The sequence below is a fragment of the Kuraishia capsulata genome, genomic scaffold, assembly GCF_000576695.1.
Source record: "Kuraishia capsulata CBS 1993 genomic scaffold, Kuraishia_capsulata_scaffold_7, whole genome shotgun sequence".
Taxonomy (NCBI): Eukaryota; Fungi; Ascomycota; class Pichiomycetes; order Pichiales; family Pichiaceae; genus Kuraishia; species Kuraishia capsulata.
The window spans coordinates 23,271-37,148 of record NW_019172956.1 but is presented as its reverse complement, the minus strand read 5'-3'; the positions used below and the strand labels follow the sequence as shown (position 1 = coordinate 37,148).

The 13,878-nt window shown below is 44.9% G+C and overlaps 6 protein-coding genes across 6 annotated transcripts; 3 read left to right on the top strand and 3 right to left on the bottom strand.

The window, feature by feature from the left end:
• Positions 1-85: 85 nt before the first annotated feature.
• KUCA_T00005509001 (uncharacterized protein) lies at positions 86-3,106 on the top strand (the record flags this gene model as incomplete). The annotated part of the gene is made up of 1 exon (XM_022601129.1): positions 86-3,106. One exon carries the CDS (start codon positions 86-88, stop codon positions 3,104-3,106), a length of 3,021 nt encoding a protein of 1,006 aa, XP_022461502.1.
• A 103-nt stretch (positions 3,107-3,209) lies between these two features.
• On the bottom strand, positions 3,210-3,959 carry KUCA_T00005508001 (uncharacterized protein; the record flags this gene model as incomplete). The annotated part of the gene is made up of 1 exon (XM_022601018.1): positions 3,210-3,959. The coding sequence occupies one exon, from the start codon at positions 3,957-3,959 to the stop codon at positions 3,210-3,212; it is 750 nt and encodes a 249-aa protein (XP_022461501.1).
• Positions 3,960-4,199: 240 nt separating this feature from the next.
• On the top strand, positions 4,200-6,366 carry KUCA_T00005507001 (uncharacterized protein; the record flags this gene model as incomplete). Its single annotated transcript, XM_022600907.1, has 2 exons — positions 4,200-4,317; positions 4,391-6,366. 2 exons carry the CDS (start codon positions 4,200-4,202, stop codon positions 6,364-6,366), a joined length of 2,094 nt encoding a protein of 697 aa, XP_022461500.1.
• Positions 6,367-6,437: 71 nt separating this feature from the next.
• On the bottom strand, positions 6,438-8,054 carry KUCA_T00005506001 (uncharacterized protein; the record flags this gene model as incomplete). The annotated part of the gene is made up of 1 exon (XM_022600796.1): positions 6,438-8,054. The coding sequence occupies one exon, from the start codon at positions 8,052-8,054 to the stop codon at positions 6,438-6,440; it is 1,617 nt and encodes a 538-aa protein (XP_022461499.1).
• A 278-nt stretch (positions 8,055-8,332) lies between these two features.
• Positions 8,333-9,277, bottom strand: KUCA_T00005505001 (uncharacterized protein; the record flags this gene model as incomplete). Its single annotated transcript, XM_022600685.1, has 1 exon — positions 8,333-9,277. The coding sequence occupies one exon, from the start codon at positions 9,275-9,277 to the stop codon at positions 8,333-8,335; it is 945 nt and encodes a 314-aa protein (XP_022461498.1).
• A 2,040-nt stretch (positions 9,278-11,317) lies between these two features.
• On the top strand, positions 11,318-12,973 carry KUCA_T00005502001 (uncharacterized protein; the record flags this gene model as incomplete). Its single annotated transcript, XM_022600574.1, has 1 exon — positions 11,318-12,973. One exon carries the CDS (start codon positions 11,318-11,320, stop codon positions 12,971-12,973), a length of 1,656 nt encoding a protein of 551 aa, XP_022461497.1.
• Between the last annotated feature and the right edge of the window lie 905 nt (positions 12,974-13,878).

Below are 13,878 nucleotides of genomic sequence, written 5' to 3'. Positions count from 1 at the left end.
TACAACAAGCCTTCACGTTGCGTTTGGTGAGTTCTTGATCGACCTGGACAAGCACAGCTTTCCAGAGAGCAAATATAATTACTCAATGAAAACCATCAAAAAAAGAAGCAAGGAAGAGCATTTGCTGGAGGTGACGGTCATTCGCTCTGAGGGCTTACTTCTGGATCAGAATCTTGGCACCAAATGTAACCCGATCTGTGTGTTGTCTATACCCGAAATTTCTTCTGGAAAAACGTCTAAGATCAAAGGTTCATCATCACCTCAGTGGAATGAGACTGTAAGTCTGAGATTGGCCAAGGGAAGGGAGTCAGGGTTTGCCTTTTGTGCCACCATCTGGGACAAGCATCGCATCAAAAGGGAGTATTTGGGAGAGCTGCGGCTGCCTCTTGATGAAGTTTTGAACATGGCAATGGCACAGGAAAGCGAAAAGACGTTTAAATTATATTCATCCAGATCGAGACAGAAGTATGTGACTGGTACTTTGGTTCTCAAGTTCTCTCTGTCTAAGAATGGCACCAAGGTGTCGTCACTGGAAAACACTCCAGATGGGTTGGTCGCTTCACCTAGCAAGATTTCAGAGCAAACGGTTTGTGACCTTGTGAGAAATGTGTCCGAGACGGACCGAAAAGCCATGGAACAGATCATCCAAGTAGACGAACAAGGCTTCTATCCTGAAGACTGGAGGTTTTCCATACCTGACAGCGATGTTCCTCAGGAACAGGAAAATGTGGAGCCTTCGTCATTATTGTCGCCTAATGACAGGCCTTCCAAGTTCATGAACTCTTTGTCATCCCCATCAATGGCGCCATCTTCAACTGCATCGTCCATTACCCCGCGACTCTCGAAGAAGGGCCACTCGAAGCTCAGCTCGCATGCCTATTCGACTGCCGATTTTTCAAGTGACTTTTCAGAGTTTGATCTCACTGACACAGATACGTCCAACATGTGGCCTGTTCCCTCCAAAAAAGCGGATAAAGCAGACAAAGCATCTAAAGCATCCAGGGCCTACAAACTTTCTTCGAGAAACGATATTTCCGGCATATTGGTCCTGGAAATCACCACAGCTTCTGATTTACCACCCTATAATAGTTTGACTCGTACCGGGTTCGACATGGATCCATTCGTGGTGATTTCTTTTGGGAAAAGAGTGTACCGCACCTCGTGGAGGAAGCATACGTTGAACCCACAGTTCAACGAGAAGTTGGCGATCGAAATCTCTAATTTAGAGACTGGTTATGAACTGCAGTTTAGTGTTTTAGACAAGGATCATTTCACCTTCAATGACCAAGTGGCCACCGGATCTCTGAAGATTGCTGGGCTAATGAAGGAAGACAACCAATATCCAGAGGAGCTTTCTTTGGAGCTGAAGCTGGACGGGACTAAGCGCTACAGAGGGGCTGTGAGAGAGTACAGACCAGTTTTGAAAATGAAATACAAGTACGAGCCGTACAAAAGGTTGCGCTCGCAGCTTTGGTCAACTCTGCTCTCGCAATATGACACCAACGACGATGATAAGATGGACGTCGTAGAGCTGGCACAGTTCCTGGATACCTTAGGATCCACATTGGACGACACCACTGTTGAGAATTTCTTCGAAGCATATGACCTAAACCCATGGGTTGGAGAGAAGCTGACATTCGACCAATGTATTGACCAGTTTGAAAACTTTCTAGAGCAGAAGCATAAGAAGAATCTCTATTACCATGAAGATTCCTCTTCCAGCTCAACTGTTGTTGGCGAGCAAGATCTGGAAGAAGAGATCATCAGCATTGAGCAATGTCCGCTTTGTGATCGTGGAAGACTATCCCATAAACACGACATAGACATCATCACCCATATTGCTCTTTGTGGAAGTAAGGATTGGTCCAGCGTAGGAAAAGTTCTGAAACCGTCGTTCGCTACTCCAAATTCAGCCACGAGAAGATGGTACTCGAAACTCTTGATCAAGTTGACATACGGAAAACTGGCTTTGGGTTCGGACAATGCCAACATTCTGGTTCAAGATCGGGATACAGGAATCGTCATTGAAGAGAAGATGAGTGTATATGTACGTTTGGGAATCAGACTGTTATACCGTTCGTTTGACACCAAGGCCAGCAGATGGAAGGAAGTCAGAAGACTACTGAAGAACCTTTCAATCAAGCAAGGAATCAAGTATGACGATCCGCATTCCGTCAATCAAATCTCCTCATTCATCAAGTTTCACAACCTTGACATGTCACAATGTCTGATGGCTGCAGATGAATTTAAGACTTTCAACGAGTTTTTTTATAGGAAACTGAAGCCCGGCGCAAGACCACTGGAAGGTGAAAACAATCCTGGGATCGTTACATCTTGTGCAGATTGCAGGTTTTGTGCTTTTGACACCATAACTTCCGCGACATCGGTCTGGGTCAAGGGACGGGACTTCACCATCAAAAAACTGTTTGGGGGTCATTACCAGGACTTGGTTGGTTCCTACGAGAACGGATCAATGTGTGTCTTCCGACTTGCTCCGCAAGATTACCACCGGTTCCATTGCCCCGTGGATGGAATAGTGGGCGAAGCCAAGTATATCGAAGGAGAATACTTCACGGTCAATCCTATGGCCATTCGTTCGGATCTCGATGTCTACGGTGAAAATGTCCGCGTGTTGTTACCAATATATTCCGATAAGTTTGGCACAGTTATGATGGTTTGTGTGGGTGCGATGCTAGTTGGCTCCACCATCATAACTGCCGAGAAGGACCAGTACGTTAAAAGAGGTGAAGAACTGGGATACTTCAAATTTGGAGGCTCTACGGTGCTTCTGCTGTTTCAATCAGACCAAGTGGTGTTCGATTCTGATTTGACAGAAAACTCCAAAAAGGCCGTCGAAAGTCTTATTAGGGTAGGAATGTCTATTGGTCACAGTCCTGACACTGTCGAGAATAACCGTGAACACCGCAACTTCGAAGAACAGAGCGAGGAGGCACAGATGAAGATTATTCGCACCATCACTGGAGGTGAGGGTGTATATCGCGGTATCAGGCCGAACATTGCAGAGTTGGCTGAAGTGCCGAATTGGGAGGCCCAGCAGCTTGATATTGATGACTCGATTGATTTCTCGATTGACTTGAATAGATGATAGGCATTGGCCGAGTGAAGTTGACGATTTTTAATGCTAGACTGTTCGTCAAAAGTTTGCTTTAATGCTATGACATTATGAAATATCGTCTTGTAGATTTCTCTTAAAACTTTGAGACCGTCACTGGAACTCCCTTTACTGCAGCAGTATCGACAAACCAGGCCGTAGGAACGCCAGTAGCGTTGACCAGTTCACAGGGCAAGCCGGACTTAGCCTCAGAGAAGATTTGCGTCAGAATTGGGGCTTTTCCGGCACCTTCAGCAACGAAACAGATACTGGAGGCAGCCTCCAAGACTGGGAAGGTAAAGGTGATTCTGCGTGGAGGTGGCTTGGGGGAATTGGTAATGTTGGCAATGGTCTTCGATCTTTCCTTCAAGAGTTCGTGGCCTGGGAAGAGAGAGCAGGTATGACCATCTGGTCCGCATCCCAACAAAATCAAGTCCAATTTGGCAGGAAGAATCTTGGAGTAGGCTTCAGCAATCTCAACATCTTTGGAACCATCTTCCTTCAGCAGAGACTCATCAATGGTGTAGACCTTAGGCAGGGTTAATGCCTTAGCCTTGAGCGTTGAAAGCACCATTTCGTTGAATAGACCATAGTTCGAGTCCTCATGGTCCAAAGGAACCAGACGTTCGTCTGAGAAGTAAACCTCCCATTTCCCCCATTGAATTTTGGCCTGGTTCTCGTCGTTCTCAATGAGTCCCCTTTTCAGAACCTTCCCCAAGGAACCTCCGGAAACAGCGAGCTTGAAGGTTGGGGCACTGGCTAGCACCTCGTCTTGGATTTTGATAATGTATTGAGCAACGGAATTGGCAACATCTGCCGAGTCATCGTAGGCAAACACTTTAACCATGGTGAGATTTGGGTCGGTAGTTCTGATACGTGGACAAAATTGAGCAGAAGCGATAGTTCAGCCAAACGGAATCAACTAAAAGATGTTACGTCAGCCTTGCACGTGCACGACGGACCCTTGCCTTATTTCGGGGAATTTTGGGGATGCACGCCTCATTTCATGTAGAGCAACTGTATTTCAGATTCTAATCTGGCGTTGTAAAATTTGCTTTTTCTCTACGACAAGAGTTTGATATCGAAAATGGTCGAGGCATTGAATTCAAATTGGTTCGACCCAATCCCCCTCGAAAGATACAGTGAGGTAGTGTCCAAAGCGTCCGAGCTGTGCGGTCCAGATGAAAAATGTCCTGTAGGCGAAGGTACGTCAATTCCACCTTTCGGAATTCTTGATTCTGTGTTAGTAAACTTTGATTTTGACCAACAATCTTTTAGCTGTCGGAAGTCCAGCTCTGTCCATCAGATGTGGCCCTATTTTGAGATTTTTGGGAAGCCATGAAGATGGTAAGAAAAATTACAGAGCTACGATCTTGGTTGTGACAGAAGATGAAACGAGTGACTATTCCACCGAACCTTCTGCTACTTTCTTCGTGGGACCTGCTGCGCCACCTTCTGAAAACTCCAAGCTCACACTTGAGAGCGGCTCTTTCCCAGTTACCCTGTTCCACCAAGAACAGGGATTTTCGTTCTGGAGGTTCCTGATCGAACTACCATTGCTTGGCTACGAACAGAAGGTGAAGTACGCTATCAATGACTACACGAATGACTATCAGTTTATCGTCCCAAGTGCGGAACAAACCATGAATATCATGTCTTATTCTTGTAACGGGTTTTCTTACAGTGTTCCCACCAGCGACTTTAAGAGTTCCCTCTGGTTGGATGTTTTGAGAAGGCACAGCAAGCTTCCATACCATGTCATGATCGGCGGAGGTGACCAGATCTATGCTGATTCGATCTCTTATGAGTGTCCACCCTTTGCAGAGTGGCTGAAGCATAAGAAGCTCCTATCCACCGATCCTCTAACTCCAGAGATTGTCACTGCGTATGAGGAGTATTATCTGCACCATTACCTGAAATGGTTTGGTTCCGGGTATTGGAAGGGATCAGCTGGAAGTACCTGGCAGCCAATGCTTCCAATGTCAATGGCCCAGATTCCTTCTATCAACGTGTTTGATGACCACGATATTATAGATGGGTTCGGTTCTTACAAAGAGCACACCATGAGCCAACCGATTTTCAAAGGGGTCGGTAAATCAGCCTTCAAGTATTACCTTCTTTTCCAGCAGCACACCTCTCCTGACGAAAAGAATTCCGTTGACAAATCGTGGATTTTTGGAACAAGACCAGGGCCGTACATTGGTGAAAGATCCAGGTCGATGTGGGCAAGACTGGGCAAGGAAGTAGGATTCGCAGGTTTTGATTGTAGGAGTGAGAGAAAGAGGGACCAGGTCATCACGAGATCAACTTATCAGGCCATCTTTGAAAGACTTTCCAGAGAGATTAAGGCCTCCAACGGTGATATAAAACATCTGTTGGTCCTGCTGGGTGTTCCTATAGCGTATCCTCGTATGGTCTGGGCTGAGGCCATCATGAGCTCAAAGCTTATTCGTCCGATCAAGTACATGGCCCGCAAAGGCTGGATTGCCAAAGGACTGGTGAACCCCTATGACGGTAGCATCGAACTTCTGGATGATCTGAACGATCATTGGTGTGCTCATGCCCACAAAGCGGAGAGAAACCAACTTGTGGCCGACCTGACTACCTTCGGTGCTTCTCATGGTGTTAGAATCACGATTCTATCTGGAGATGTTCATCTGTGTGGTATTGGTAGGTTCAAAACTAAGGTTCACAGACATGCGCCAGCTGTATCCCAGCACAAATTGGAAAGCAACGAAGAAACTCTGAGCAACGGTTTGACAGACCCAAGGCTGATTTTCAACCTCATCTCCTCTGCTATAGTCAACGCTGCACCACCCAACGGAATGGCTGGTTTGCTAAACAGTCGCTCCAAAATCCATAGGTTTGACAGACATACTGATGAAGATGTGGTTCCAATTTTCACTCACGATACTGATGGTGCGGAAAGATCCAATCTCCAGTTCTTGAATAAAAGGAACTTTGCTGACCTCATTCCTATGAAGAACTCTCAGTTTGATCTATCAAGTGGCTCGGAGAAGAATGTCTATCCTGGACCTGTCGAACACGCGCAGGTTGTGGATGCTGATAGTCCTTTGAGTGACAAAAAGACCGGAAGAAATGCACCATATCCTATTCATCCAAATTCGTTGATTGCAACTTTGCATGTTGAGAAAGACCCGAAGAATACCGAGTCAGAAACATACGATTATCAGTTGCTGATTCCGTCTTTGGAAGCAAAGCAGACTCTGGCCGATGTTGGTGTCAAGGATTGATAATTGTGTAATGATAGTGTGATACTTGCGAAGTATTCTGTTTGTAGTTCTTGCCATTAATATACAACATTCTATTGGTTTTCCTCCTCTGGAAACATAAGCATAACGGCATCGTAGTTAATCTTTTTCGAGAAAGGTTTCCTCTGCAACATACTTCTGGTGCTTTGGGCTGCACTCATCTCTTCCCCAAGTTCGGTGACCGCTGCATTAAGCCCCATCTTGGTGGGATCGTTGGATGCCAGCTCCGCCAAGTCTGGGTCAACATTCTCAGTTTTATATCTTCTCCTCCGCTTCGCGGGTTGATTATGACCTGCCACACGGTCAGCTTCCTGCTTGAGACGTTTGTTCTCTGCCTCAATGAGGAAATCTTGGTTGAGGCCAACCCAGACTCGTTCTTTCAGCTTCGACTCTTCGTCGGACAATAACATCGAAGCCATCTCATCCTCGTCCATATCATCCGGACCTATAGGTCCTGACGACACTTTTGCCAAAAGGTCTTGGGTTTTGGGCAAAGATCCAGCCAGGTTCTTCGGTCTGTTTTCATCGATCATTCTCATTATAGGATCTATCTCCTTCGATTTGTAGTTGATCTCGAGTACAGGAACGCTCTTGAGCTGTCTAGATAGATGCTCCCTCTGTTTCTCCAATATTCTTTTCAAGTATTCCGACACTTCGTTTTCAGCCAACACACCGTCCTTTAACACACTCTTCAAAAGATCGCTGTCGCCGTTCTCAAAAGTTTCAGATTCCTGATACTTTTTGTACTTCATGCGCATCACATCTTCTTTCTGTCTGCTCCTGACAAATGAGGGTGGTAAGGAACCTTCAATTCGGTCAGCCTCGCGGAATTCATTCACCGTCAAAGTACCGGCTTTCGTACTCTTAAATTCGTTCAATCTTCTTTGAATAGTGATTTCACCTACGCGTGTCACTGCAACGATCTCAGAGTGAGTTCTTCTGAAGTTGTTCATTCTGGCCGCAAGAAGCAAGCAGGCGCCAGCAATCCCGGCTGGTCGTCTTCCCTCATTAATCCAGTCTTTTGCCATGCGATGTGACAGTTTGGTGGCATCAATCACCACCTTGGACTTCAAGTCCCCGAAATCTAGCTTCTCAGCGAAATGCTCAATAAACAAAGAAGGGTCGGCCAAGGGAAGATCGTGAATGTGTAATGTCTTAACCAGCCTCAAGAAAGTTGCTCCAACAGCAAAAACCGACACCTGCAATCTTGAAGAGAAATCTATTAGCATATGATGAGTCTTTTCCTTTCTGCACGCTATGTAAAGGCAAGCAGCAATAACGTTCTGGGACCTTCTTCCCCTCACAAAGTTTTGGGCTAAAGCTAGTTGAAACCAACTATATGCCGAGTCAGAAATATAATCGGGTATTCTCAGGGCCAAGGCGACGTTTTTTATCTTCCTTTTACCGTTGGAAAGAGTCTGTTCTCTGGATTCCAGTGCGTTTCTGTTCCCAGAAAAGTTAGCACGCGCCTGGTCCGAGCCAACAAAGGCACCGGTAACGGTTGCAGCTCCACTTGCTGTCTCACCAAACGTCACTTCCGAGACGATCGGGTTCTCCTCTAGCACGACACCACATACCGTACAGGACAAGTCGGAAGAGGACGTATGTATGTCCCTTGTGAATGTGTTGTTTCCACAACTGGAACACTTGAGCGATGATGTAGTTGCCATAACTAATCTGGGCCTAGTCAGACAAAATCAAGACAAAATATTACTGACAGGGCTAATGTTCAAGAGGCTTGTGTGTTGTTAGAAGCTATACAAATTTGTTGTATACAGGAAAAAGGATAGCAGGGACCAAAACATATAATTGGGATGGTACACTACTTCAATAACCCCAGGCTCTCATTCTGCCTGGAAAATATAGAGAAGGGCCAACAGAGCTTGGATTATAATTGAAACCGGGTACTTTGGAGTTCTCATTTTATATAAAGTCTGACCTTTTCCAATTAAAGCGCTTTTTCAATAACGGAAAGCTCATTCATACTAGTCTCAAATGGTGAATAAGCCGCTCCGACAGGTTTCGACATGGGTGGTCTACCAGTGAGATAATCACCACCAAATCCATACAGGCTGTTCAAGGCATGCTTTACACCGTTCATATTCAAAGCACCAATCATGTCATCTGCTTTTGTTACCTGACATTGCAATTCCAGCGCTTCTTCGAACTTCCCCTCTTTACATAGGTTGTGCAGTTTCACCATCACCTTGGGGAAGATGCCAGACATCCCGTCAATTGCACCATGAATACCAACTGACATTGCTGGGATCAACACCTGGCCCAAACCTGTCAGAAGCGTAAAGTTGACATCTTTTCTTCTGGAAACTTTGCCCAGCAAAGTATAAAGGGCCAGATTGAAATGGGTTAATTTGCAGCCTGCAATATTGGGGTGCGATGCCAGCTGCTCGTAACTCTCGGCAGAAATTTCAACATTGTTACAAGTGCCCGGGTAATTGTAGATAAGAAATGGAAGTGCTGCCCCGTCAGCTACGGCTGTGAAATATTCCACGATTCCTTCTTGGGAGATCAAGGAACCGAAATACCCTTGAACCAGCAAAATTGAGAAGTCGGCACCGGCCTCTTTAGCAGCTTTGGTTTCTTCAATGGCGTCCTCGATACTAGAAGGAGGAGCTCCTGCAATGATCTTGAATTCAGGATCTGGAACCGCTTCCCTGAGCGCTTTCACCAAAGACGCTCTCTCCTTTCTAGTCATATGAGGACTCTCACCAAGTGAGCCAGCTACCACTAGACCGTTGATTCCGGATTGGTAGAGAAATTTGGCGTGTTTTGTTTGAGAGTCTAGGTCTAGTTCTTTCCCCAGGGGACCTTTGAAAAAGGTGGGAATTGGAGTGTACATTCCAGCAGGAAGCAAGGACGAGGAATTTGTGGGCATTGAGACAAGAGTGTGAAGAGGCTAGAAATCACGAATTTTGTGAGCTGAAATCAATGGAAAGCTATTAGAGGCCAACAGTCTATGAGCGAAATATGTTTTGTTATATGGTTTTTGTCGCGTATTCATTTCAGCAAATCTAGGGATCCCGCGCCCCGAAATGTGGGGTACATCTCCCCCACGTATCTAGGCGATGGGATGAGCAAAATGTCAATATTCAGCCGGTCATTCAGCCGAGTTATTGTGTCAACAGAAGGGGAATTCAAAGAGTTCGCTGAAGGAGGCATTTGTAAGAGGAACCGTAGAAGAACCCTTCCTGATGTGCTTGATGCAATCAAGTCAGGTTTTTTGTCAGTCTCTGGTGTTGTTCGCAGTGGGCTGCAGACATAGTCCGGTGACCAAATCAAATAAAATAACCACTGGCCACGAATATCCCCGCAGCCCACTGCGAACTAACAGATTTTGTACTTATCTATTTGTCAGAGTCCCCCCATTTCATTGTTTTGCAGGTTTTGATAATAAATCTCTCTCATTGCGAAGCTGGAATCTGTGTGGAGCCTCTCAATTAAGTAGATAAGGAGAAATGGGGGCCACTTGTTGCCAACCATACACTTTCAACTGGCAGAGCATTATCGGGGTATATAGGAATAAAAGTGGGGGGAGCCGACGTTGTGACTCAAAGGCAATTCTAACTCTCGAAGAATCCGCGCGGGAGGGTCGTAGGAATAAACGGGATAATATAGTGTGTTAATACCGATACTACGCCGCACTTAACGAGGGGGTGGAGGCATCTCAAGTGATCCCTTGTTATTCCATTCGGTATGGTTTTTAGGAGCCAAACGGGAATCTGCAAGCTTGAGCGGTGATGTGACCAAAAGTGGGGCTCGGGGTAGCTATAAAGTGCAAATGTAAGACTTGAGGAAATGCAATTCGAATTTGCATAATTATCTCGAAAAATATGGATTGCATTTTTATTTCTATCAGCCGGAGACTGCAGGCAGATCTTTTGAGAGAATTGATGAGATGTATGACAAAGCCGTGCCTGCAAGAAAATGGAAAACTTTTAAGACGCAAAAGGAGTCGCAAAGCGAAAGATTTTATGAGGTTCTCAAGCCAGAAATGTCTCACCTTATACGCTGAAGAGGAAGATTGAGAGTGAGGCGAGTTTCTATCCAGATAATCTGAAGGAAATCAAACTTTTAGCTTTGAGGAAGCGTAGGGAATTTATTCGAAAAGCCAGAGCTAAGAATCTTTTTGGATTTCATTTTGTCCGATTTTCGGGGCACCAAGACTTTTTTCCAACGACGGAACTAACAGAATCGTCATCTCGATTCGAAGGGGTAGATAAGCAGATAAGGGCATCGGATGCGACAGATAAGCAATATTATTTATGGATCAGGAAACTAGGCCGCGTCTTGGATTTTCCTTCTGCACGCCCATTTTATATTTGAGAGCCTCCTGTTGGCGATCTCAACCATTTTGTCTTAAGGAAATCACATCACAGGCACTTGACTGGCACGTTTGATATTTATTTTGGTAATTACATGTTTGCCTACTGGGAGAGCAACGACCGCCATATAACCTGACGAACTATAAAGGTTGAAGCACCATCGATGGAGTAGAACTACCATTTAAAGAGATTCAATGAACGGCGAAGATTGAAAGCGGGTATGGAGATCCGCTTTTATGCTTAATATGGGAAGTATGTCGTATCTTAGACTCTCCATATAGAGCGCTTACTGTCGCGCTATATTGAATGTTATCGGACTGATTGGATCTCGTTATCGCTCAAGCGATAGGAAAGATAGGCGTACTGCCTATTTGGGTAGCAATTACGACGGCGCATCCGATCACTTCCCCTCGGAACTAATGATAAAGGGGAAATTACTGGATTGCGCTTATCAACGCGACCACAAAAGCATATGAAGTAAAGCATAAATAGTAGGGAAACTCCAAAACTGTCACTGCGCAAGGTTCTGGAAATACATATAGTTACATCAGAAAATTGTAAAATAGAACCATCGGAATTTGCAATTTTGGGTGATGTCATCTATAGCCCCTGCTTTGACAAAAGAACAAGTAGCCGCTGAAGTGGAGGAAGAATGGATTCCAGGCACGGTACATCTGGTAGATGTTGACAAATCGTTAAATGTCAAGCACAACGGCGATTCCGATCTAGTTCTGATTCCCCAACCATCGGATGATCCCAACGATCCACTTAGATGGTCAAAAAAGAAGAAGTGGGGTCAATTCGGAATTTTGTGGTTTTGGTCTTTTTTCACGGCCGTTGCTACTAATTGGTCGGGTCCCGCGTGGACTGATTGGACAATTGTATTCAACACCACTTACACAAAATTGAACGACACCTCAGCCGTCGGGTGGTGTTTCCTGGGAATCGGATGTTTTGTTCTTCAGCCAGTTGCAATGAAATTCGGTAGAAGAGGTGTTTATCTGTTTGCAAGTTTATGCCAACTACTTGGGAATATTGTAGGTGGAAAGGCATCAGGGTTGGGTTACTTATATGGTGCAAACATCATGACCTGTTTTGCTGGCTCACCAGGTGATTCCTTGATTCAAATTTCGACTACAGATGTGTTTTTCCAGCATGAGAGAGCAAACATCATTTCATTGTTCACATTTTCTCTTTACTCTGGGAGCTACCTGGGCCCCATTGCTGCTGGTTATATTGTTGAATCTCAGGGCTGGAGATGGTGTTATTGGTGGTTGGTTATCTTTTTTGGTGTAGTCTTTGCAGTGCAGATTTTTTTCATGGAGGACTCCACCTTTGTCAGAACTGAAAGCAAAGAACAAGAGATTGGTGTCATGACTCAGATAATATCCAGAACCTCGCAGGCAGTTGACGAATCAGACGAAAATGAAAAGCAGCCCAAAGCAGTGATTGGCGAAGAAGAGATCAAGCCGTTGCCCAAAAAGAGATCCTACAGGCAAAAACTGAAGGTTATTGAACGCGAATACAACGACAAGAGACCAATCTATGTAATTTTCTTGAGACCACTACTGGCTTTAGGATTGCCTGCTTTCGTCTGGGGTGGTTTGGTTTACGGAGTCCAGGTAATGTGGCTCTCCTTGCTTGCTACTACCCAATCCGAGTTCTTCTCATATGCACCTTACAACTTCAGCGCTGCAGCTACAGGAGATACTTATTTTGCCTCTTTGATTGGTACCTTCCTTGGTACATTCTGGGGTGGAAATCTGTCAGATATGTTTGTTGCTTGGAAGGCGAGAAGGAACGGGGGAATTCTGGAACCAGAATACAGATTGTGGTTTATTCTTCTGCCTGCGGTTATCAATTCTGCTGGTATTCTTATGTATGGACTTGGAATCAATGCGGGAGTACATTGGATTCTTCCCGGTGGGTTCGGAATGGCATTCATGGGATTCGGAATTGGCTCCGCTGGTGCATTGACTATCACTTACTCATTAGACTGTTATCCAGACATGCAAAGCGAGGGGTTAGTGCTTATGCTGTTTTTGAGAAACATGATTGGCATGGGTTTCACATTTGCTATTCAACCTTGGCTTGATCGCGATGGAATGTCCACAACCACCTGGTTAATGTTCATGCTTTCCATGATTTTCAACTTCAGTTGCTTGATTTTCATCAAGTGGGGCAAATACTACCGAAAGCAGACTAAACAGTTTTATCTGAAATATTCAGACAAAAACATTCTCTGGTAGCGCGTTGTGCACCATGCTTAGCTGCTGGAGCAGATTTACAGTCCTGTCTATTGGAGATAAATCCAATTTTAGAATTAAAGAATTTTTTCATGAAATGCAAGACAGATAGATCTATGGAATGAATTTGCATAATAGCGAAATTTGACGTTTTGAATGGTACACTACTCCACAAGCCCCTTATTTAGCCGATCTATTCTAGATAAGAGTCATCCGAATTCAGTCTTCGATTTGCAATCATTATTCCTTGTGTAGAACCTTTTCCAAATGGTAGAGAACTTTTATTTAAGCGTCGGCTCTGCATCTATGGAGGGTTCTTGGGTATCAACTGGTTTGGAAACAAACTACAGATATCTTACTCTGCTTTCGCAATCCTTGAGCCCATGCATCAAGGTCGAGGTATCCGGGGCTTTAAAACGTAGCTCTCGCAAAATTTCCATTTTGAAGCCAGAATCCCTGGAGTGGGAGTTGCTGGTTATCATCATGAGTTTCACGGATTACCAACTGACGGAATTTGAGAAAGGGGAAGGTTGCTTCAGCTGTGATAGTTCTTATGATTTCGGAGACCCCTGGGATCAAAAAAAAAGCGTGCGATACAGCGTGGATGAAATCCAGTCTAGGCATTTGAACCAAAACCCCATAGCCGTGTTGAAGCTATCGAACAAAAACATGGACCCCGTAGTATATCCTGTTGATTCGACAGGACCATATTGTGTCTATACTTACTTAAGTTCTGCAGAGAAGGATTTAGAGCTGAATCTCATGGTTTACTTCCAACAGTGGTACGGGAAATTGAATAAATGGGATCACTGGGATATGTATGAAAATGCCTTCATTTCTCTAATTTGCCTTTTCAGTTCCTTGTTATATTTCTATTGCTTTTCCTCCTCGCTGCAAAGTATCTATGA